The sequence below is a fragment of the Lonchura striata genome, chromosome 7, assembly GCF_050655825.1.
Source record: "Lonchura striata isolate lonStrDom1 chromosome 7, ASM5065582v1, whole genome shotgun sequence".
NCBI lineage: Eukaryota > Metazoa > Chordata > Aves > Passeriformes > Estrildidae > Lonchura > Lonchura striata.
Window position 1 is genome coordinate 16,331,225 of NC_140709.1, and position 25,441 is coordinate 16,356,665.

The following is a 25,441-nucleotide window of genomic DNA, read 5'->3' on the forward strand; positions in this document are numbered from 1 at the left end:
GCATACATTTCTGTGTAGTGTGTGAGTAGATGGTAGAACTTCACAGGGCAGGGAAAGTCAAGGATGTGGTAAGATGCAAAGATATATTGGACATAATCCCAAATTATGCATAATAAACATTGCAGAAGAAATACTGTTTCAGGGCTCTTGTCTGAGATTTTTACAAAACATGTGGCACCGGAGCTGCTGAGTGACAGACCACTGCATCCTTGTAGCTTCCTGAGGCCCTGAGCTCTATTTTGTGGACCTCGAAGATTTGTCAACTGTCCCTCAGCCCCTGAAGCCATTGTCTGAATTTGAGAGAGGGGGGGAACTGCAAGGAAGCTGCCTCACTATATATTTGGTGGCAAGTGGGAGAGGCTTCTTTGAGAAGCACTGCCCAAGTTAAGAGCAGGGTAGGAAAACCTTTTACTTGCTCAGTTTTGAGCTGCAAGCTGCTCAGGGGAAGTTTTGCTAGGGCCAAGCTGAGCTTTAGCAGATGCCATGCTCTCTCCTTTCTTTCAGGGCTACAGAAGAGATGTAAGAAAGCCAGTGTTGCTGTGAAGTGACAGGGAACACACATCTGTAGATACCCATGTGATTAATGTGCTTAGGGAACAACTTATTTCAATTCAGTTCCTACCTGAAGTTTTAGGCAAGGAAGAGCTTGTAATGAAGGCATGGAAGTGGTGTTTACTTTTATGAACATAATGAAATTCAGTATGCATTTTCAAGACTGGTGAGAATTTCTCAGGTTGCAAACTCTGTAGGACAATTACTTTATCTGAGAAGGAGAGTGAGTCCACTGCCCATGGTGGAATTGTAGGGGGCAGCTCATCTTAAATTGAGCTTGGAGAGAGTGTACAGTGAAGTCCAGAGGTATTCACACCTTTCTGTGTGCCTCCTTTCTGTGCACCTTGTGCTCATGGCAAAGGGCAGCTCTGAAGTAACAGCTGGGGGCTCATTCCCTCCCTTCCCATGACAAGCAGTTTGTGTGGCTCCTGTAGTTTGTAGCTGCTTCTTTGATAAGATTAAGAATTACCTCCACGAACCAGGCATTTCCTGGGAAATATTTGGAGATGTTCTGGTGAGTGAGAAGAGAAACTGTGCAGCAGCCAAACTGGGGGAGGAGACAGGAACAGAACAGATGGGAGGGGGAGGCAAAAGGGGAGTGGGAAGCAGTGCATATACATCAATGACCAAAAGTGACAAAACTGCCCTTAGATTATTTAAAATGCACAAACCTTTTCCTGATACTGTTATCCTGCAAAGCTGCTGGCAGACTGAGGGCTCTTCATTTTAATTAGTGAGGAATGGGGCTGCTAATTGGCAGAAATGGAATGAGTCAGGGGCTCAGTCTAGGCTGCAGCTCTGCAGTAGCTGGACCCATGGCTGCAGTTTGTGCCCAGGTCTGAGCCCTGATGGCTTGCAGGGGTTGCCTGAGCTCAGTGAACTGATGTGTGGGAACTGCGGGACCAGATAGGTGCAATCCAGTCCCTTTTTGCTCTGCAGTGTGTCCTCCTCATGCCGAACAAGAAGTAGACTTTTGTTTCTGTTATCCCTGCTGCTGTTGCAGGTATTGTTCCTCTTGCCAGCTGCTCCATGTTGGCTGCTGCCATCTGAGCTGTTGCTTCTGTCTCTCTTACCTGTGATCTCTGGGATGCCCCTCCCTTCCAGCAGCTGGTCCCAACTTTGCTGATCAGATACAACCCATGGCTTCATTTCAGCCTGCCACCAGAAAAACAGCAAAGTTGCATTCCTTACCATATGGGTCTAGGCTGCCAGGGACTCCCCCTCCCCACCAATCTTACATCCATTAGCTAAGGCTCTTTATATTTGTCCTATCACTTATTCATGATCATCCAAATCAATCTCTTGGAAAGTGCATTTATTGAAACCCGATTCCGGCTTTGTCTGAATTGCGAGGGCCTCTCTAGCCCAGTCTCTGCCTTGTGGTTTGCAACCACAGAGCCCACTGAGGCTGGGAAAAGAGCTGGCTCAGCACTCTGGTGCTAAGAGATTCCTTCCTAAGCCTAGGAGCATATGGAGAAACACAAGGCTTGGATGCCCAATACCCACTGAACAGCCTCAGTGTGCCAGGAGGACAAAGGTAAGTTATGTGTACAGTACTTGTAGTTGGAAACTTGTTGCACCCACAGAGCTTTTTGACTCTCAGTGCAGGGGTGTACATTTTTGAGACATCCCTGCCCCTTGCAGAATGGGTGATTTGGTATAGTTACCTAAATCAAGGAAGGCACTGCAAGAACCTCTTGTAGTTGTGTTTGTAAATAGATCTGGAGGCTAAGACAGTTCAGTTCAAACACAAAGAAACCATTAAAAATATCCTGTACTGGAAAAAGCAGACAACTGTACATTACTTTCACACACTGAAAGGTGTCTTCCAAACAAAACCACTTTTCCTCTCTGAATAATCCCTGGAAAATTGATGCAGCCATTCTGGTTTAGCCCCTCCTGAGCATGTTACTCCTGGCAGTTGTGTAGGTTTGTGCACAAGGAGGAATGGGATGTCTAAGTGCACTCAGAGAGAGGCAGCACTGCTGTGTCCTGGAGTTCAGCGAGGCAGCTCATTTTTGCTTGTCCCTGGGAAGAAGCAGTTTCCAGAAGACAAAGGACATCCTGGGAAAACATGAAGATTCAAGAGTAGTCCAGAACACACGAGTAAGGAGAACAGAATAGGAAGACTTGTTTCTGAAAAGTGATACAATTGTGGACTGCTTTCTCATGGTCAGTCCCTGAATGGGTCTCCTGCTGGGCTGGGAGGCCCTGGAGAGGCCAAGGCACCTGCATGTGCAGAGTTTTGTGTCTTGTGCTCTGGAGCTTACCTTGCTGCCTTCAGCAGCTGGTAACTGATGAGGGTGTAGCTGCGGGCTACACTCTGATGCGTGGATGCCTTGCTGCTGCAGTCAGGGCTGTGTGCTGCCTGTCTGCCCATTGCTGCTGCAGTCAGGGCTGTGTGCTGCCTGTCTGCCTCTCTGCCCATTCCCTGGGTGCAGCACACCAGATCTCCCTTATTATTTCCCTGCTGACACACCATAGTGCATCTCCTGAGATGAGATACAGGCATGTGAGTGCATGTGAGTTCCGGTTTCAGTTACTCTAAAGAAAAAAAAAAAAAAAAAAAAGACATAGAAGGCCAAGAAATCTGTGGCTTCAATTGAATTTTGATATCATGAATAGCAGGAAATGTTATTTATTTCTGAGTCTAGGATCCAAAGTGCCATGTGTTATTTGAACTGAGAAATGACATCTTAGAGTTTACTGTCCACAATGGACTGCATGATGGTGTGACCATGGGCCAGTAGCAACTTTATTTTCTAAATTACAACCCCATGGTACTGGATCACTTTTCAGGATTGTGCTTTGCTGTGCACTTTGTGGCAAGGCAAGTTCATGGGCAGATTGTTACTGAGGCCATAGGAATGAGGATGTTGGTCTCAGAGTATGTTTAATATCTGAGTGACCTGCCCTTGATACAGGAACTGGTACATTACTGTTTTATTCTTCCTTTCAGTTCCTGCTCTTGTTCCCTTTAAAACCAAAGCAACAGACCAGCCTAATAAACTTCTAGTAAAAGAATAATTGGAAGGGAATGAGCTCGTTATATAAGAGGCTCGAGTTAACTGTATGATCAGTATTCAGCCAGCTTTATTTGATGGAAAGTGGTTGCACAAAATCATCACTGCTGTTCCTCCTCTGTCTTTTAAGAGGTTCTCTTAAAATTGGTGATTGTTGCTTCATTTTGTTAAACTGTTTTGTCTGTGGGTGAGGGTGGACCTTCTGTATCCCAGAATGAAAGTTGAAGGTTTTTACTCTTGTCCTAGAAGAGCAGGGTTTTCCCATCATCTGGTGCTTGTGGGAGCTGGGCCCCCCCAGAGCCGGCACAATGATGCTGGGCAGTGCTCAGTCCTACTGACCTTGCTTCTCCTATGGAACTATGGAAGTTAAGTCTTGCTGCCTGGCAGTTTTTGGAAGTTTTCTGATCAATTTAATCTTTTCAACTGATCAATGAGATGTGTGGCACTGGGGGAGAGGGGAGTAAAGTGAGGGTAGTCTCTTTGGTGTCACCATCTGCTCCTGTATTTAGTCAAGGCTCCTTGGGGAATTTCATGTTTAGAGAAAAAGGCTGATGGAAGGAGATGCACTAAAACAAACTCTGCCTTTCAGGAAATGGGGCTATGGCTATGCTGTGCAGAAGTTACAATAATTATTTGCTCTGTGGTTATTTTTCTGGCTATCTCAGCACAATATTCCTTTTGGAAACACCATAACTGGGTGCAGTTACTCTGCTGTGCAGAGGCAATTGCTGTTATACAAACAGCTACAACATCAGAGTAAACTGAATTAAGTCATTCTGGGCAGCTGAAATATCACAGTGCCTGGGAGATTCAGCATATTGCCTTCTATTCCTTAGCAGCACACAGAAGGACCTGCCATAAATTTGTGTGGTGTTGTACAGAAGAGCTATGTCTCCTTAGAGGAGTATTTGTTAATACTTTTGCACATGGACCTCTGCTGGGAAAGGAGTCTGAATCGGTCTGGACTTTTAGATAATTTCTGTGTGTTGAAGATAGCTGAGTGATCCCATTGCCTATCTCTATCTCCCCTTTTCCCTTCTGAGTGGTACCTATTAAATAACAATACTCATGCCCATGGATTGTCTCTTCTGCATCAGATTATCAACTGCCTGTCTCTCCAAGTTAATTTCTGAGCTCAGGGAGCAGCAAGTCTGTGTAAGCTGGAACTCCCTGGTCTTCAGGGGCAGCCTGTGTAGGGTGCTGTGATGGTGGCACACTCCCATACACAGGGTGTGTGTGCTGTGGCACTGGGGCTCAGTGTGGATGGCAGGGTGCAGACTTGTCTTGTGATTAAACTGCACTTGCCTCAGGCTCTCATCTCTGCCATCCTGGGTTGCTGGTGTCTGAAGGCATTGAAATGCATTGTTGGGGATGTTTACACTAAGTGTCTTATAAAAGGCTTTCTTTCATCCCACTGTTTGGAGACACAACCTTCCTGTTTTCTGACTCTTTGCTTTCTGCCATGGTGGTAATAGGAGTCTGGTGAAAGTAGTAAAAAAATCTTTGAACACATGTTGCTGTTTGTATGTTTATGCACACTAGTCAGAATGCAATTTGGGAAATTGATGATTTCTCAAGAGCAATATCTTGCCCAGATGCCTCAGGACACTTTATTTCAAGCATCCAGAGTTTCAGAAAGCCTAAGAGGATGTAACAAATCCTCTGTATAGTTCCTCAAAATTTGTGTGGGATGTACTGTCCATACCAGCTCTCTGGAATCTCAAATCTCAAACATAAGATTCCATTTTTTTCTGTTGTTATTGTTCACTGGCCATGAGGATGATCTTTCAAGACCATCCATGGGCTTAGGTGCTGATCAGATGCAATGGTGCTTTTCGTTCCCTTGGTGAGGGGCGATTAATCTGCTTGATGTGGAAACTCTAGACCAGAGCACAGCAGTAAAGCTAGAATTATATACACATTTTTGATGTCATTAAACCCAGATCTTTTATTGGGAGGACTGGAGGTTGGCCTATAGATGTATCTCCTACAGTAAGGAAAGTCCAGGGTACTAAAGTATCTGGAGTGACTTAAGTAGTTTAAAAAAACCCACCAACACTAAAAGCAAATCATTAAAAATAGAATTAGTGTTTCACATTTTGTATAATGTAATATAGAAACACTATTCAATTTCTTCAAACATATTAAGCCTACAAGCAAAGAGTTAATGGTGCTGATGGGATTAAGAGGGTAGGAAGGTCTTAAAGCTCACGATCAATAATTTAGGGGCATAAAAAAAATTAGGAAGAAAGTCAGTCTATGAATCAATGAAAGACAGAATGGCCCTAATGTTACTCAACAGTTGAGCACTTTGGATTTTTCTCAATATTTATCTAATCAGAGTTCATGCGATGTCTGTGGGAAGACATGGAAGTGATTAGTTTGCAATAACTGAAATGTGGTGTGGCTTCCTGCCTAGCTCTGTAATTGCAGGTCATGCTTGCCCTGATCTGCCTTCATGCTCCTGCTCTTTCCCTTGTACCAGGTCCCACAGGCAGAAGAGGACAATCCAGCAAACTTGCTTTCCCTATTATTTTGGTAGGCAAGCTGAGATCTACCTGTCCTGCAGATCCCTGCCTGTGTGTTACGAGAAATCTGGGTTTGTGCTGAGACTTGTCTTGAGAGACACGGAGAAGTTTAAGATGTTGTAATGTACGTGAAACATCATCTATAAAAACAGATAAAAACATCAGTGCATACACACATCAGACATAAGGACCGTTGTGTATACATCAGTGTATATATACATCAGAGAAACACTCAGGTCATGTCACTTACCAAAGAAAACTCTTGCCAGAGTTTGCAAACAAAGCTCTGTGAAATCCTCTTTGCTGGTGGTTGCTGGAAGCATTTTGACTTACAATGATGCGTGGGTGTATTCTTTACATTGTAAACATGCTTTATTTATATGTTCTATTATTATTATAGCATGACTTTTAATGACCAGTTATTCCAAGTTTTAAAATATTTAGACAGTCAAACTAACTATTCTATGTGTTGGTATCTTTCTATAAAAATTGGTGTTTCTTTACTTTAGTTTCCACATGAAGCTCATTAAAACTGCTTTTTCTTCTGCTCCTGTTACATTAAGAAAAACCAAAACAAATTTCTCTGAAAATGTAAGTAGGACTTAATTAAATATTTTAAGCAGCTGTAGCTTGGAAGTAGCCTCTAAATAGTTCAGCTTCCCCCAGCTTTCCTTGGGTGCAGATCTCACAGGCTCCAGATCTTTCTAATGGGATGTCTTCTGGTTTTTGCAGGGTGCCAGGGTATGGCTGCAGGAGCAGGACCAGCTGCAGCCATGCACTGTTGGCTTCTGTGCCAATGGAAATGTTCTCTTCACCTCAGATTATGGCATGGTAAGTGAAGTTTGCATGAGTGTGTAGCCTATGCCAAGCTGTAAGATGGACTTCCTGGTTTTGCATGACCATCATGTTGAAATTTATAAATGGAAATGCTGCAGTTGTCTCTGAAACTGACCTGTTACACCAAAGATGTAACAAATGTTAAAAAGAGAAGATTGCTCTTCTTGTTCTCTTCATTTCTCTGCCTACCTCACTTTTCTTGGTTTCCCTTGTGCCATCTTTGAAGGAGTTGCATTAACAGCCTAACAAAATCATTATACTGGTTAAATGCTCCTGGAAGGAGGCAGCTCCAATAACCAAGCAGCCCTTCCTGCCAAGCTGTGCCATCTCAGGGTGCTTGGGCTCACCACCTGCTGCTTCAGCAGCTTTTGCTGTCAGCCCTTTGGGCCAGGGGCACGTGGCAATGGGCTCCCTGTGCCAGTCAGTGTGTAGAGGCAGCAGAGGTGCACAGCTCAGCAAGGCAGCCAAGCTCCCCTGAGAGCAGAGCTCTCCAACAATGATAAGAACAAGATTATTTCCTGCCTGATTTCCAGCCCTGTGCTGCATATGGTTCCCTGGTACTGCAGCACTCACGGAATAATATTGGTAGGAAGGGACCTCTGGGGATCATCCAAGTCCTCAGTGAGTCAGCTCACCTGGCTGACCCTGGGAAAGCTTTCCACAGCCTTCAGGGAGGTTCCTGGTGAGTCAGACTGGTGCCTGGGCTGGGAGGAGGATGGGGAAATGGGCAGGACTGTGCCCTTCAGCAGTGAGCAATTACACCTGCTCAGCTGTTCTGGTGAATGGGCCCTGCAGGTGGCTGCTTTGTTACAGAAGAATGGACAGGTTTTCTTCAGCCTCTTACCTGCCAAACAAAGGAGGGCACAAGGGAAAGGGGATTTAGAACTCTGGTTTGTCAGTAGTAGGACCGTCGTGTTTTTCAGTCTTGCCTTAAAAGATTTGAAGTCACCATTCTTTTATAAAGAGCCTGATTTGTTTTTCAGAGATGGAAATTCCCCAAGTAAACACAGATTTTTTTAATGTGGTTACTGTAGTCTCTTAGACCCCTTCTTGAGGAGCTGACTTGTATGGGTGTGCTGGGCATGCTGGATATCACTAACACATTTTAAGGGATCATGACTAATGCAGCAGCCTCCAGAGGGACAAAAAACGGTGAATACTTCTGTGACTTTCCCAGTTCTGTCTCTTCTGACATGCTGCTGTGGCCTTGTAAAATCTTTAAAACCCATCTGGCACCTCTGAAAGGACACCAGAAATCCTACTTTAGAGCTGTCTGTGTGGGTGCACTCACTTCCAGCCTGTGCCCTGTATGCTGGAGAAGATGCTCAGAATATGCTCAGGATAATGCTCTGGGGCTTACAGGTGTGGGAAAAAAAAAAAAAAAAAAAAAAAAAAAAAAAAAAAAAAGCTGGGTTTGGGTTTTTTCCTTCCATGAAATATGAAACCACTAGGCTGGAGGAGCATGTGCTTTATGCTTATGGAGTAAAAGCTCCTGGTGATCATTAAAGGGCTTTCTTTATTCGGTGCCACCCACAAGAGCTGTCCTGTGTGCTTCCCTCATCTGCCACATTCATTGCTTCATACCTGTAGGAGGGACTGGCAGAGCTGCCCTGGGTGAGAACTCTGATAAATATCTTCACTTGGGGTTGGATGGGGCAGTTGATCCCTCTGATTTTTAGGACCCCCAGATGTAGTGTCCTCATGTTTGTTGTGGCCCAGTTCTTGCAGCTCTGAGGTAAGAAATCCAGTCATGATTCAAAACTTTTGACATTTGTTTTCACTTCCTTAAAAACACCTCAAGCAATAAATCCATGATAAATGCTACTTCCTGGGAGGAAAGGAGGAGCTTTGCTTATGAAACACAAAATTGGAAACCACGATCCAGACAAAACAGCCAAATGCTTTCTGGATAAATATAACTTGGATGCCAGGTGGGAGCTTTGCTTATGTGCTCAGGATGGCACTAATGGATGGAATTGAGTTTGAAAAGGAATAATTTCTCCCTTGCTGAGCCTGGTGAGCTGCACTGGCAAGCCTCATCTTGGCTTGTTTGCTGCCCAGATTTTGCTTTATTCCTGACCATTGCAGGGCGTTGGAGAGCATCATGGTCATGCTGCCCTCACTTTGGGCTAAATCTGAGGCAAATTGAGTTTATCACTGGTGAGAAAGTAGAAATCTTTGGCTGTGGGGTGCCTGTTAGACTGAAAGCTGATTATTTTCCTTTCCAAAAATAAACATCGGATTATTAACTCTGATAACTTCATTTTTTATATACTAGTTTGTTAAAAAATAAATGTTCTGGCAGCAACTTTGCTGAGAGATCAGTTTGCCCGAGTTCTTACTTATTTCAGGAAAAATAAGCTATCGTATTCAGCTCAGTAGTGCTGAACATCAGCCTGGCATCTTCCTGGAACAGGATGATGGGAGAGGATCTTTGAAATTGCTCTCCTGGCAGATTGCTGGAAGCGTCCAGGGGTGAGCAGTGGGGTAACAAAAGCTTCCTTACTGGGACTCTGGGGGTGGAGCATGATCCTGTTTGTGTCTCAGACCTCTGAGCTCCTTGAAGAAAGTCACTTTGACAGTCTTGGGACATGTGCCTGTGTCCAGGAGCATGGATGATCCTTGCAGCCTGTTGGTGATGCAGAGACTGGAAAAGCTACCCTCTTCCCTGGAGGGCAGAGAACAAATGAAAAGCTTTCTTCCAGTGCCAGGGAAGACCTGAAAACTCTCCCACATATCACAAGTGTCTTCCAGAGGCACAGAGCCATCACCTCCCAAACCTCAGTGGGGTTGGAGGCCCCAATTGAGTGGCTCAAGGCAGATGTGACAGGTGATTTTCTAAGCCCTACTAATAATTTACTTGTGTATTTAGCACCCCTGTTCCTCTTCAGGGTTCCATTTTCTCCCATGTTGTCTACAAGAACAAGGAAATGAGCTCTGACCCATCACTTTTCAGGCATAGAAGCCTCTGGGCACAGGTACTGCCAGCTGCCTGATATCTTTTAGGACACTTGTCCACTCAGCTTTTTGTCTAAATGTTTTCTTAATGTTTCTCTTCTGGCCCAAATGGCTGCAAGTGCTGACAGAGCAGTAGTAAATGAGTAAGTACCAGGCAGATATAAGGGAAGATCACGTCATACTGTTTTTTACTTGTCCTTTTCCAAATTTTGTTTAAGTCAACAGACAAGAGAGAGCCAGGGTCATTTGCTGCCTCCTGGTTTGAAAGTGCTGTAATGATTTTTTTCCTGACAGTCCGGTTCATGTTGTGCATCTGCAGCTTGTACTCTCTCCTGAATTTAATTGTCACATTCTCCCTTTCTGTTCCTTCAGTTTTCTTGTGAAAGTGCTTGAAGTCTCTGCCCTGAAGAAGAAAAAAAATGCCTTTTTTTTTTTTTTTAGGGTCATGCTTACAGAGTAGGGGTCCTTCTGCTGGCTGTCAGACCTCTCTGACATGCAGGAGCAGAAATGGTGTGGAGAGACCTGGAGAGAGCCTCTTTGCTGGATTGAGCTTTGTTTGACACTGATCATGAACTGTGTATTTTTGAAAGCCTCCTGGCTGGTGAAAGAAGTGGGCTGTGAAGGAGTCTGTCAGTGGAGAGACCGAGTAGTACTTTCCACACAGGTGTGACTGGTCAGAAATGGGGCGAACACACCTGAGGGACTGAGCCAGCTTCTCCTCCCCATCTCCCTCCTGGAACAGAGCTGCTCTTGTGGTTGTGCATCATGGTGATCTTGTAAGAGATGCTGTGCTGGGTTGCTGCTGCCCTGCACGGCGGGGTGCAGGCTCAGAGCCCTGAAGGGTGAGCACCTGCAGTGTGCTGCAGCTGCGAGCGCCCTGCAAGGGACTCGCAGGGTGCCTCGCTGGAGGGGGCTGGGTGACCTCATTCTGTCTGCAGATGCAGGGACAGCCTCTCCCCAGCACTGACAGCAGCCTGAGCACTCCAAGGAGGTGGGCAGGAGAAACCAGTTAGAGCAAGGCTACAGATCAGAGTTGGTTCTCTATGGAGCCCATCGGTTTCTTGCTGGCACTCAGGAGGGCTGACAAGCAGGGATGGAAATGAGGTAGAGACCAGAGTCCCAGGAGAGGAGGAAAAGCACGAGATTCTTTGGAGGGGTTACTGTGGAGACCAGTTTCCTTCTCCAGGATGCCTATATGAAGTCTCCCATCTGTCTCTCTTTGGGTCTCACCATCTAGCACAGCTTTGGATGCTGGGTGGGAAATGGCACATGGCTGAATCCAAGAGTGGGAAGCAACTGAAATAACTTGCGTGAAATGCCAGCATCGTGCTTGAGGAGGAGGAAAGGAGGGCTGGGATGTGCATGTGGTGGAGGGGAACAGTCACATAATCTCAGCTGTGTTGAAAGGGGGTGAAGGAGACAGCCTGATAACTGAAGAGTGGGTTATTGAGGAGGAGAAAGCTCTGGCAGGAGGAAGGATGCAGCAATTGAGGCAAGATGAGTGCAACTGCACAGAGATGAGTACTTCCTAGAGCAATGATAGAAGTTAATAGGTGTCACTGTACAAATATTTTGAAAGCTGGATCATACACATACGTGTCATCACACAGAGAGAATGTCACTGCTCTATTTGGCTTCTCATGTGCTTTGATTTCTTTTGCTCTTGAGATGACAAACTCTTCCAGATGCTCTCTGACTGCTTCTATGGAGAGTGCAGGGCCAAACTTGGAACGTGAATTAGCTTTTTCTCTACTTCCCCATGGTCAGAGACATGATCTCACCTGTGTTTTTTGTGAAAGACTGTTCCTGGTCTCTTGGGAGCAGCTGCCATCATTATTCACAGTCATGACTGCAGTATGTAATACCTATCTAGCCTAGGAGCTGGAGGCTGGTACTTTGCTCCTATTAAGAGGAAATTCAGTAACCTTGTGTTGATTTGTCCCCATCACTAGTGAGAGATTGGCTGTGGAGCAAAAGAAGGGAGTATGTTGTATAGTTTCTGGCCAGAGGGCTCAAATATGTAGAACAGGAAGGGCAGGGTGAATGTAAAAGTAGGGAGCAGATCTGTGTTTTATTCACTTCCTTTTCCAGTGTCAAAATATAAAAGTGCACATTTCTAATAGGAAATCAGACCATGTGCCCAGGTGTCATTAGCTTATTTGTCCTTCTTCCCTTCTTCCAGGTGTTCCAGTACCCCAAGGCCACCCTTTCCAGAGAAAAGGTCTTACCCATGCACCAGACCAGCGTAGATGGGGTAGAAGACATGTCCATGCTGGGAGATCTGCATGAAGCTGCCATCCTGCTTAACCTCCACCAGCGCTACCAGCAGGGTAACATCTATGTAAGTGCTCATGGTTTCTGTTTAGCTTCAGGGCTGCCACTTTGCATGTGAAGTACTGATGTTATCCTTGTCTCTTGAGGATAGGAATTGGAGGGGATTTCCTGCCTTGCCAGCTCCATCATCCTTGTGAGATCCTACCCTTTTCAGAGGGGTGTCTTTGCCTCTGTGGAGGAACTTCCAAAACATGAATGCTCACCTCTGAGCTTCATGGCAGTTGTGCAGCTCTGTGTCCTCTGTGAACATCCATGTCAATGTGCCATTTACATTTCCCAGGTTCCCCATTATGGCTGTTCTATGTTTTATAAGGCCAAGCAGACTGAAAAGTGCAACATATGGCATTGCTGAGTATCCCTCCTGATCCAGACAAAGATACTGCCTAACAAAAATAGAAATGCAAACCTGTTGCCTAACTCTTCTGCTTTTACATGCAGCTGTGCCTTTTTGTTGTTGTTGTTTTTTTGTTGGTTTTTTTTTGTTTTTTTTGATTACTCTGCTCTCCTTGCGCAGATGAATGAATACTCATAGCATGTCCTGATTTCCCTCTCAGAAGGGAGACAAGTGGTAGGAAAGGGACTTGTGAGGAAAAGCACATGTGGGACAAGACAACCCTGAACTGCTGGGATGGCAGTGCTCTGCTAAGACGTGGAGAGAACAAGGAAGATAGATTACAAAGACTGTCTTACCTTGCTTGTCCATGCAATGTGCACAGAGACTTTGCAGAATATGACAGAAAAAATGTAAATCTGTCTGTGTTGCATAGCAACTGTTATCAAGGCAACCAAACCATATGTACCTGTATTCCAGTAAATTATCAGTAAAGTGACCCTGTTTCTGAACCATCTCCTGCACTGGATGCAGAGGAGACTTTAAATTATCTTTTTTTTTCTCTCTTTTTCTGTAGGCACCTTTGACTGTCTGGTAACACAGCCTTGTGACCCTGTGACAGTACCCATGTGCACACACTATTTTGATGGTCCATATCCTTGCTGCCCTCTTGTCCTGTGTTTGACACATGTTATGTGTTTGTCCAGCTTTTGACCCATTTGGGCATATTCCTCCTGTTCTTCTTCCTCACACCTTAAAATGCGGTGCAGGATACTCTTTTCAGTCTGTGCCTTGTACCAGAAATGCCACAACACTGGCAGTGTCATAGCAGCTGTACCTCTTCAAGCCCTTCAGCTAGCTCTGATGTGGCATTCCTGCTCTTTTTCAGCATTAGTTCTGTGTCTTCTCCATCTGTGCATAAAGGTGTTAAAGTTTAACATCTTTACAGCTCGTTTTTTGCCTTTGCATAGTGCATGACTCTCAGATGTGCATCTTGGGCCTGAAATTTTTGGAGATGTGTGAAGGGGCCTGACCTCTGTAACATGCTTAGCACTGGGAAGAACTCCTCAGTGTAGGATTATTAGCCCTACCATGAGCTCCTAAAGGGGATCCTTTCTGATCAGGGAGTGTAGGTAGCAGTGTATCTAGACTGGTCTGGCACCCATAATTAATTTACTACAATAGCAATATTGACAAGCTCATCAGTACCTTTTGTTTTCCAGATAAATACTGTTTGAGCTCTACCCAGCTGTTGAAGGAAATTATGTGAGCACAGCAACATTTTGCATCTTCCCTCTTCATTCTTACAACTCCTTTATTGCTTATAAAAGTAGACCCAACATAATGTGAGTGATGTAGAAATGAGCCAGGGGCTGTACTGCCACATTTCATGCTGTCCTTAGCAAAGCCATGCCTAACCATCTAAGTAGGATCTATTGTCCTGAGAAGTAGACTTGCCACATGTGGCTTGTCCTGCTCTGGAGAGTTCTTTTGTGGCAATTATTTTGCTGATAGAGTAGCTGCTATGTACATAGTCTTACTGCTATTAAAAATTATGGACAGAAATTGTCTATAAGGGAATGCATGTGATGAGCAGACTGCAACTGGGTGATGGAAAAGTTTTCTAGGAACACCTTTGAAACACCTTTGAACACATCTCTTTGAAAGAGATGGCTGTACTGGAAGAAGTTCTGGAAAGGACCTTCCAGAAGTTCTCTGGAGATGAGCTCTGTTCCTAGTGAAACTACAAAGGAAAATGCAAACTGAAACATCTGAGAAGAAGAGATGCTGTAAAGGTCTGGGAGAAGAGTTAGAATGGATATTTCTGTCTTGTAGTCTCTGGACAATGCCTGTTCCTCAGCTGCTTGTACAATGCTTTTTCCCAATTCATGTTTTGACACTCAGTGCTTTCCCCTCTCTCTCTCTCTCCCCACCTCTCTGGCCAAAGATCATCTGCTTGCTTATTGCTTTCATTACCAATTAATTATTTTTCTGCCCACAAAGGTCCCTGTCAGAGGGTTCTCAGGACTCAATCCATTATAGTGTGTTTATAGTGATAATGCAATTTGGTCTAGGTGATTTCTGCCCCCCCCCCCCTCCAACCCCCAATGATCTCTGAGTGCTGCTTTAATATGAGTTTTAAATATTAAATGAGTTTTAAATATTTTGGTGACTACAGCATCTTATCAGTCCAGCTTCTGGCTTCAAAGCTTGGCATTGCTATAGCCTCAGATTTCATTTGGCCTGATGAGTTTCTGTGTCACCATGAGTTTAATTTACAGCTTCTCCAGTAGATACATTCAAATGCTTTTATATCTGATGGGTGACTTGTAGTTAGTTCATGGTTTGGAAATAATGCTAGATGTTGTCCCTGACCACAAAGCTTGGCACCTCCTGCAGCAATCTAAGTGTTTATTCAGTCGTATCTGCTAAGAATGGGTATTCCTTGAGTAGAGCAGTCCAAGATGTCCCTGTGAGGGAGGCCACCACACCAGCAGCATGGATGTTGACCATATTACAAAGCCATCATTAAGAGAGAGGTGGCACCATTGCTCTGAACTGCAGCTCTGAGAATAACTGGATTTGAGCTGGTTGGCTGAACCGAAAAAGTCATGCCCCAAAAAGCAATATTAATTTCCTTTTCACTGCACAAAACTATACATTTGAAATTCAATGTTGTCATCTGGGTATTTTATTTTAAATCTTGATACCTCTTTTTTTTGGACTGTGAGATTTTCAAAATAAATATTTTCAAAATAAAATGTTTAGAAAATATAGAAATGTTTTGACTTGAAATTCAGAGCTTTATCTTCAGCTGTCAATTTTGGTTTGGTTTGCCAATTATTTAAGCTGCACCAAACAGCATTTTTCCAGCAGAAGAAAAATAAGATGCTTTAGTGTTCTTTGCACATGTGTGTAGTGTGTGTGTATTTGTGTTCCAACTCTCTTCAGGAGGTTCTTGAACCCTGCCAAGCCCCCTTTGCTTAGGACTGTGGATAGGGGCATTGAAGTGTCTCCTGACACTCTTTCAGTCCTGGCTCTACTGGATATCACTACTTAGCTTCAAACACAGTGCAAAGTAGCTGGGTATGAAGGTGGCTTCATGTTTTTTGTGTAAGCTTAATTTAACAAGGACAAGAGGATAAGAATGTTATGTTGTAAAGCAGCAAACTTCAGAGTGTGCAATCCATACCCAGCTGTACAGCTCCTTCTCCGGGGTTTGACATCTTTGCCAAACTGTGCAGCTCTCTGCTGAAGCCCAGTGTCCTTATTTAGGCTTTCTCCTTCACCATGACTTATTTCAGGGTCTGGCTTTGTCATGACTTTTTGTTTTCCCCAGGAGCTTGCTTCATTTCCTTTCTGTGTTTTGTTTTTTCCCCGTAGACAAACATTGGTTCCATCTTGGCATCAGTAAACCCCTACAAACCCATCCCAGGTCTGTACGGTGTGGATGCCATAGAGCTGTACAGACAGCACCGCCTGGGTGAGCTGCCTCCCCATATCTTCGCCACCGCTAACGAGTGCTACTGCTGCTTGTGGAAGCGTCATGACAGCCAGTGTGTTCTGATAAGGTTAGAAATGGAGAACCAGCACTCCATGGCTGCATCACACGCCTTGCTCCTGCTGTTCCATTTGCATTGACATCTGCCTGAATACCCATACCACCCTCCCTGCCTTTGCCTGATCCCTGCTTGTCACAGCGGAGATGTCACATGTTTATTCCTAGAGATCCCTTCTGTACTACGGGTAGGATGGTCATCAACTCTGTCTGTCCTGAATTTGTGAATGAAATGTATATTTTTTCTTAACAGTGGAGAAAGTGGAGCTGGAAAGACTGAGAGCACCAAGTTGCTCCTGAAATTTCTGTCAGCCATGAGCCAGACCTCCCTTGGGGCCCCTCTGTCTGAGAAGAGCACTCACGTGGAGGAAGCCATCCTGGAAAGCAGGTACAGTCAGCCTCATGGGCACCCAGAGTGCTGGGTCAGCCTGCCTTTGGGGGACCCTGCCTTTGGGGGCCCTGCCTTTGGGGGGGCCCTGCCTTCTGGGCAGGGATGGAGCCAGACTGGGTAGAGAGGATCACAGAACCGAATGGTGTCACACAGGGAAACGTGAAGATTGCTGTCTTGCCAGGATGCCTCCCCGTGCCTGCTCTCCCAGCTGTCTGTGGATGGATTAGGCTTCTTTCCAACAGCAATGTGGGATGTGTCTCCTAAGCTGGAGAATTCATGCTCTAGCTCTTGACTGTAGCTGTCCTCACAGTGGGTCTCTGTCATACTCCGGCTCCTGGTTTCCTCCATGAGCCCCTGCTTTCCCCCGGCCTCCCTGTGTTTCAGGCTGCTGGTCTGTCTTTTCCTCAGGAGTCCCATGGGCAACCTGGCAGCACTCCTGCTGTCATGGCAAGTGATTTAATGGAGAATCGTCCATGGGAGCTGGCACCAGGGAACAAGCACTGCCCATCTAAACCCTGATGAGGCATCAGGCAGGCATGGCACCTGAATCAAATGTGTTTGAGAGAGGAGCTGGCAGCAATGAGGGAATGGAGAGACATTTCAGGACATCTTTATGCCAGAAGAGGTCCTACACCCCTGAGGGACCATGACCCACAGGTGACCTATGCTGGAACAGAGAGATGAAGGCAAGAAGTATCTGGAAAATCTGAAGAAGCGAAGTGTGGCTGAGGAAAACTAGTAAGAGGCAAAGAGCAGCAGAAAATAAGGAACCAAAGAATGACAGAGAGAAGCAGTCCTGAGTGTGACCCCAGGCTCCTGTGCTGCTACATTGGGGGAAATTTTGAGGGAGTGGATGTAACCTGAGGTATAAAAGAAAGCTGAGGCTAAGAAATGGAGGACAGTAGGTGTTTGACTTCAGGTAAGCCTGGGGAAGAGACAGGAAAGATACATCTGTTTTGTTGTTTGTGTCCTTGTTTTCCTTAATACCTGAATTATATTAAACAAATTACATTAAAATTTCCCAGACTGTCTTGCTTGTGGCTGAAGGACCTTGCTGGCAGTCCTGCTTTTTGGTACTGTCAAGGTTGAGGCTGCAGATTAGTCCCAGATGGAGCCTGTGATAGTTGCAGAAACCTCCAGAGGTCCTTATAAAGCAGAGCAGCCTTGAGCAGAAGGGCTGCTGCCCTTGGACCTGGTGTTCCAGAGACTGTTGCTGGATGATTTATCCTTTGCAGGTGTGCAGGTCTTAGCAGGCATGGAGGCAAATTGGAAAAAGCTCTGAAGAGGAGTATAGTCATGACTCAAGATCTGCAAAATCTGCTTTAAGGCAAGCGGCTTAGAAGGCTCAAGTATTCTTAGCAGTTAAGTGATAACTTGACAGTGATCCAGAGGGCTTATGATGCTGGGTAGGTGATTCCTGAGACTGTAAGATGCCACAGCTGTCAGTTGGAGTGAAGAAAAAGATCACAACCTGTTCCATGTACATCTCTAGTGCTACATGAACTATTGCAATATGAGTGCAAGAGAATCTGATTTGTCACCTTTGCTCTGAAGACAAGAAGCTGAAGGCCTGGCCCAGACCCAGAAGCTGCTGCTGCTCCTGTGGACCCTACCTCATGTGTTGGAGTTCAGCTGCACTTGCTCTGACAGTGGCTCTCCTCAGGTTCACTTATGGTGGATTTTCACACTTGCAGACCAGCACATACCAAGAAACAATGCTGGATTCTTTCTCCATTTCAGATAGCATCACAAACAAAGTGTTCATCAACCTTTTATAATTTGCTTGTGTTAGAACTTCCATGCTTGGTATATTTCTCACAAATCAGGCTCTCAAAATTCCTTTGGCACTGCTGATTTTCTCTCTTTTCCTTCTTGAAAATATCCATCAGTTTGTTAAAAATTCTGCCAGCTTCCAGTTTTTTTTCTTGCTTGCTTCACGCTGAAGCTCCCTTCTCCATGTTGGGTGCCACTGCTGACAGTATAACCACCCTTCCTGCTATTCATCCCCCAAGTCTTCAAATCTTTTTGTCTTCAATTGTGCATCTGATCCTGAACTGTGTATGGTGCAGTATTTCTGAACTCCAGACTTCACTTTCTGCCACCCTGCTGAAACTGGTTCCCATTATTTTGAATGCTGGAGTGCATCCTACCCACATCCAGCGAGCAGCCAGCATCACCTTCCTGATGTGCTGCTCCGTCTTGCAGTTCACTTCTGCCTCAGGTGCCATGCTGTGATGTGCTGCTGGCACAGGCCATTTGCTCAGCCCCCTGCCCTCATTCCTGGCTGAACCAGCTCATCCCACCTTCTGCCTTGCAACTGCTCAGACATCCTTCTGCTTATTTCCCCCTGCAAATCTGAAAGACTTCATACTCGTGTGTGAGCCCATTGCCAAACTGAGATATTTCCTTGTGTTTTTCTTATATAATTTAACATGATTGAGAGCCACAAAGATTGGCTAGCTGGCTCCTCACTTTCACTGCATCTGTGGTGGTCATATAACATAACCCTGTCCTCCCTTTTCCTGTCTGTCCCCATTACTTTTGCTGATTCATGGCAGTGATGTGCTTAGGAGGATATTTCTGTGCAATGTCCTGATTTACATACTTGTTCCAGAGGTGTGGGTCTTGGAGTTGAAATTCTTCAGGGCAAGGAACTTTCCTGATGTGTGCACCCAGACTTCTCTAACTGGCATTTCAATGGTTTTAGTGTGTTATAATAGAGGAATTTTCATTTCTATCCTTGTTACTTGAAAGCGATTGTTTCAAGAGATGTTAGGAAAATATTGTCTGGATTTTACTGAAGGTTGTTGACTGTTTCCTTAAGCACATTTCTCCTTTAGCTAACACTCACAGGGCCTAAAGCCTTCTGCAAGCTCCAGGGTGTCACTAGTTGTGGTTATTTTTTATGCTGAATTTACTGAATTGTGAATAATCCCATATCTGCCTCAGTCTCCCATGGGACTGCACAGTAGATCTGTGGAGATGTTTAAAAGCCAATATTTCTCAGGATAATAACAGCAATAATTTTTGCTTAAAACTATGTATGTTTTAAAATTAGACATGAAAACATACAAGCTGTTCTAGTAGCATCTCTGTGATTCCTTGCTTGTCAGGCCTCCAGATTATTTTGGAATTGGCTTAATTGCAGAAATGAATATTTTAATCCTGGATTTTGTGTGTCAATTTGAGTGGTTTAGGCTTTTCCCTTGTACTGTTCTGTGTGGCACGTACCAAGCATTTTAACTGTTTTTTCCTGACGATGAGAAGGTGAACAGCAGACAAAATTCTTCAGTTTGTGGCTGGTCTGATGTTTGGTGATAGATTTTTTTTGCTCCTTTCTTTTGACCTAAAGTGGATTATGTCGGTCTCTTAGAATGTAATTTTGTAATTTTCAAATCTATAGTGTGTGTATAGTCCCTCTACTTGGAAACCATGTAGCCTAATCAAGATTTAGGCAACAGGAGCCTATGTATACTTGTTCCAGTATCAAATTTAAGTGTCAAACAAATAGTTTTATTACTGTATGTTAGTTTGAAGATATTTGCCTGTAATTTTAAGACATGGTTTATCAAAGACATAAGGAAAAAAGGTAGAATGAATATAGAAGTATGTGGTTTAAAGTTACAGGGTGTTTGCTATATATGTCTGATGCTTCTGAAAATTCTTGAAGAAATACACTTGCATTCATGAGATGTGCTGTGTTGAGGACACAGCCTGGCTGGCTCTTGCCACCTTTCATTTCCTGAAGCCACACTGGTAGGGAATGCCCTTGACAGTGTGTGCACCAGCTGCCCATACTGACTGGGGGCTGATTTAATTAACTGCAATCCCAAAGGTTTAAAATTTATCTAGCAGCGTGTTAAATTGCTCTTGCCATCCTTCCTTTCCCTTGAGCTCTTCCTGCTTGTCCAGGCTGGTGCTGTAACAAATAAATCTCTCGTGGCAGAACACAGTGTGCAAATGTCAAAAGACTTTGTTTTAATGGTATCCCATCACTAATCATATCTTCATTCCCTTTTTTTCCAGCCCCATTCTGGAGGCCTTTGGAAATGCCAAGACAGTTTATAACAACAACTCCAGCCGCTTTGGCAAGTTCATCCAGCTGCACTTCTCTCAGCACGGACACATCCAGGGAGGCCGAGTAACTGATTGTATCCTTTTCTGCAAGGGACCAGAAATTGATTGAGTGAGCAGAGAGGAGGAGGAGGAGGAACTCATTGTAGGTCAGGAAATCCCTCATCAAAGTTCTTCAAAGTCAATTTACAACTGTGGGCAAATTTGCAACTTAAAGAGGAAAGAAGTGTTTGTTTTGTGGCTCTGCGGCACCTAATTCTGGGAACCTTTTGTCTCAGTGCTGCATTGGGTGGGGCGTAGACTTTTCACTTCGTTAATCTCAACACTTGATACTCAAGACCCTGGAATTTTCTACCTCGGAAGATCCCCTAGGTTGATTACATTCTGTTTGCTCCACATAAAATTGTTCACTTAGCTCTGCCAGTGAATTCCTGATTGAGAAAAGTGAGACCAAAGTTAGAATAAATATATTCTGCAAAATATTTGGGTGCAGAAGAGAATTATGAGTCCCTGTTTTGGGCTGCCATCTTCAGTGGACCTTGGAACCCTAGTCATAGAATCACAGAATATCTCAAGTTGGGAAGGACCTATAAGGATCATTAAGTCCAACTCCCTGCTTCTCTCAAGACTACCTAAAATTAAATCATATGAGTTATGAAAATTGTCCAGATGCTCCTTGTACTCTGAGCTTGGTGACATGACCACTTCTGTGGGGAGCCTGTTCCAGTGACAAGAAGGACAGTGGAGATTGGATACAGTCAAACTGTGTTGAGCCATGAAGACTTTCTTCCCTGTATGGCCAGGTACCCCTCTCCCAGAGGCTTTGACATATCTTCTGTCTCCATGAGGCAGGTAAAGCTGCCCTGGCTACATTTCCTGATGTATGTTCAAAGCTGCTGCTGACTGCAAACCACACCAATTGGCACTGGAGTAGCAGCCAGATTAATTTACTGCTATTGTAAATGACAGGCTTGGATTGTTTGGCCTCTGCTCTTCGTGCTGTCAGTAGATTTAAGATAGCAGTCTCCTGCAGGAGCAATGTGAACTGATGCCATAGTTGCTGTGTGCAATGCAGACTTTCAGATAACAGTGGCCTCTAATCTTTCTAGATGTCCCTAATGTGGCTCAGCTTTTGTTAGGTTATCTATGCTCTATTTGGCCCTGCCCTTTTAAATAGATCTTTGGTACATCATATCTCCTTGGACAGCGAATAGAGAGGATGATCTAAGAGGATGTTTAGAACCACTCTTTACCTACTTTCCAAAGCGTCAGTTATTTCATTATTTTATTGCTGGTTGCAGGGTTCATCCCAATGTGTCTAGAAGATTTTTTGCCTATCAAGAAATCTGTGCTTCTGTCACTTGGATGTTTTTTCCTTAACATGCTATTCAGATTTACTGGAAAAGGTAGGTATCACCTCTGCTGAGTCCCTCTCCTCATAGAAGGTGTGGCAGTGCCAGGTCACCTCCTGGATGAGGCTGTCTGCACCGCAGTGTGTAGACATCAGCTCCTGAGGTGTTACTACTGCAACTGTCCCAACTGAGGAAGAGGCAGAGGAGCAATATTTGTTCTGTATCTATCACAGCCTGTTCTCCCATCTTTGATAAACTCTGGGCATTACAGAGACTCCAAGAAAGAGCTGTTTACTGAGGAGAAAGGGAGAGAGAAGTACCTGGAAATGCAGCTCCACAGAGAAGCATATGGGGTACAACTCCAAATGCAGGCATTGCTGATTGGATGTAGTTTACTTTGGAGTCAGGAATTCACTGAGGAGCTGGGCCAGAACTGACAAACTCAAGTTTGTTACTGTGTATGCTCAGTTGCTCAGCCACAAAGATCTTGATGTAGAGTTTACTTAGACAAAACCATCATTAAATAGCCAGAAACCCTTCTTGTGCATTGGTCCTGGAGATTTACCTGTATCCTGGTCCTCTCTTTGCCTTTGCAACCACAAGTCTGATCTTTTTCTGCTGGCTACTCTTGTATTCTTTGTTTCAGAACAGGGTGGTACATCAGAACCCCGGGGAGCGGAATTATCACATCTTTTATGCTCTGCTAGCTGGTGTGAGCGGGGAGCAGAAAGGTAATTTCATTTTCTGAGGTATGTCTCTTGTCCTGTTTCTAGTCCAATAGGTGAACCAGGTGTAAGTCAGAGCATGGATAGTTCACAAACTTGATATGTAGCTTCTTCTTGAAGGCCAGCCATTTGGTGATTTTGTGGGAAACAGAAAGGAGAGTTAAGAGAAAGAGGCTGAGGATGACAGAAATTCCTTATGAGAAAAGACTTCAGGCATTCTGTGCTGAAGGAAAAAGTATGTGCAAAGTGATGAGGTGATGGAACTGGCTAGAGGCAGAAGAAGGGTAAAGAGTCTTGATTCAGCTGGTGGGAGCAGTTCAAGGAGTTCAAAGGATGGATGGATAGGTATATTTTTAGAACAAATCTTCAGTATAGGTAATAGTAGAGAGAAGAATTACAAAAATCAGCGATGTAGTGGAGGTACTAGAGCCAATACATATCTTGTGTCTGAACAAAGGGTTTATAGCTCTGTACTTGGGGAAGGGAGCACTGGGTGTGAAAAAGTGGACACAGAGAAAGTGTCAGCTGCTGCCTGTGGATGAATGCTCTTTGTAGTGCAGCATCCCCCTAACAACTTTTGTGTGTGTCTGTCCCAGGCATTGCTGAGCACTGATGGTGTTTCTGGAGAGGTCAGATAGGCAGAGACCTAATTCTGGTTTCACATTTAGTTTTGTGAACTATATTCAGTTTTTAACTGCTGCTTAGCACTGAATGTCTTCAGAAATCTGACCATGACTGTCTGAACTCTGTGTGAAGTGATCATATCTAATTTAGAGGTCATTACCATATGTATACAGTTTAGACAATTTTTCTGTACACTTTTGGAGCTAGAATTAAAAGTGTTTTTCTTGAGTCAATTCAGTATTGAGATATTCTTCTGAGACTCTGCAGCTTGGGATTTGACTGTTCTAAGATATTTTGCATAGCATCTGCAAGCTTTGTTACAGCACTCCCTCCTCTTCCATGAACTAAAAGACTGATTGCTAAATAAATTGTTGTCTCTACCCTGCCTCTTTTTCTTCTTTTGCAGAGAGTCTCTCCCTCTGTGAGCCAGAGACTTATCACTACTTGAACCAGTCTGGCTGTGTGACTGATGAGAACCTGAATGATGTAGAGATGTTCAGTAAGGTCATGGTGAGTCCAGTCCTAGCTCCTCCTGAACTTTTGGGCACAGTCTCAATGACTAAACATGCTGCATGGTCTAGATCTCACAGGCAAAATTGATTTGCCCTAAGCCAAAATTTGGTGTTCAGCAAGTCCAAAATTCAGCTAAAACAAGACTCAAAAAGTGGCTTTAGTGTACAGAAATGGGGGAATTTGGGGAACAGTCAATATGAATAATAATTTAGAATGATAGAGAATTTGGGGGAGCAGAACCCCACCCCAGAATGGTTTATGGGAGCCTCTTAGATAGCCTGATTCAGGAAACCCAGATAGAATCTGAAGGGGAAGAGTTTGGTCTGAAGGCACTTTTCTCCAGAAGTATTCCAGTGAAGTTATATCACCTGGGCAAATCACCTGTTCTGAAATATCACAGAGATTTAACAGACACGTGTTTCTCAGAGGTTAAGGGATTAGCAGGATGAATGTGCAAATTCATGTTTTATTTGATAATGCTTGTTGGCCTGAAGGCTTTAATAATGTAGGTGAAACCAGACAGGCAAGATGAGTACAGTCAGCTTAGGATTTCAGTACCTCCTGGTTAGGTGTGATTTAAGGGGAGGCAGTACCTGTACAGCAGAAGTTTCAATTGCAATATGGCATTTATTCTTCAGCTGAAGAGATGCTGGAGGAAAGAAGGGAACTAGAACTCCGGAGTGCCCCACTGACAGGGTGAATGCATGAAGACTAGGTCCTACCTCTCAAAGTCAATTTATGCCCAAAAAACTCTGGCTCACATGCAGGCATTAAGAGGGAATTAAGGAAGCCATACTTCCTTATTATCTGATAATCTCTTACCAACCATCTAACAGTTAATGCTGAAAGTCTGGTTTTAAATCTTGCTGCTTAAATCTACTATACTAAGAATGAATTAAGGGGGTTATGTGGATCAGAGTAAATTAAGTATCTTATATGGATCCATCCTTCAGGGAAGAAAATAAGTGAGAATGTGGAAGCCATCCAGTAACATCTGTAATCTGTGCTGCCAGTGTTCAAGGGAGCATTTCCTCACACAGGCACAAACATGTTCTTCCTGTGACAGACCGTCAGTGGTGGCAGCAAAGTCCAACCTGAGGATGGGGAAATGCCTGCCTTAGGTGGCAATAGAGAAAATGTAAGAGAGACTGGGAGACAGTAAAGATCATTGACAAATGTATAGCTCAGAGAGGTGCTGTGCCATCCTATTTCATTTGTATTCATGGTGACGGTAATTCTGAGTTTTACATCATACTGGACCTGGCTCTGGTGTATGCATGTACATACAGCTAACATTAGCTGTTTGGTTTTGCATAGACTGCCATGAAGGTGGTGGACTTCAGCACTGAAGAAATCAGAGACATCTTCAAACTTCTTTCTGGCACACTTCATTTGGGAAACGTTGAATTCATGACAGCTGGTGGGGCCCAGGTTACAACAAAAGCAGGTAAGTAGGACCCTAGCAACTTGGCAGACCATGCAAAGCCCCATAAGGCCCCCAGTAAAGCCCTCTCCCTTTTCCTTTCTCCCTCTGTTATGATGGTTGGTAGTACTTTCACCAGCAGGTTCCCTGTAGTTTAACTCTGCAGAAGCATTGCCACAGGATGCACAGCTCCAGGGTACCAATGGGATTTAGTTGG

The 25,441-nt window shown here is 44.4% G+C and overlaps 2 protein-coding genes across 2 annotated transcripts in view; both read left to right on the plus strand.

Moving 5' to 3' along the window:
- Window positions 1-22,176, plus strand: part of LOC146766895 (unconventional myosin-X-like) — a 29,471-nt gene extending 7,295 nt beyond the window's left edge. The window contains exons 2-7 of the mRNA XM_085585046.1: window positions 6,836-6,934; window positions 12,081-12,239; window positions 15,948-16,135; window positions 16,376-16,510; window positions 20,540-20,664; window positions 21,980-22,176. Coding sequence (XP_085441172.1) covers window positions 6,836-6,934; window positions 12,081-12,239; window positions 15,948-16,135; window positions 16,376-16,510; window positions 20,540-20,664; window positions 21,980-22,029 — 756 coding nt within the window. The 3' untranslated portion in view covers window positions 22,030-22,176. The remainder of the gene's footprint in view (window positions 1-6,835; window positions 6,935-12,080; window positions 12,240-15,947; window positions 16,136-16,375; window positions 16,511-20,539; window positions 20,665-21,979) is intronic.
- A 409-nt stretch (window positions 22,177-22,585) lies between these two features.
- Window positions 22,586-25,441, plus strand: part of LOC110468366 (unconventional myosin-X) — a 58,639-nt gene continuing 55,783 nt past the window's right edge. The window contains exons 1-3 of the mRNA XM_021526276.4: window positions 22,586-22,670; window positions 23,695-23,798; window positions 25,119-25,248. Of these exons, the coding sequence (XP_021381951.2) occupies window positions 23,781-23,798; window positions 25,119-25,248 (148 nt within the window). The 5' untranslated portion in view covers window positions 22,586-22,670; window positions 23,695-23,780. The remainder of the gene's footprint in view (window positions 22,671-23,694; window positions 23,799-25,118; window positions 25,249-25,441) is intronic.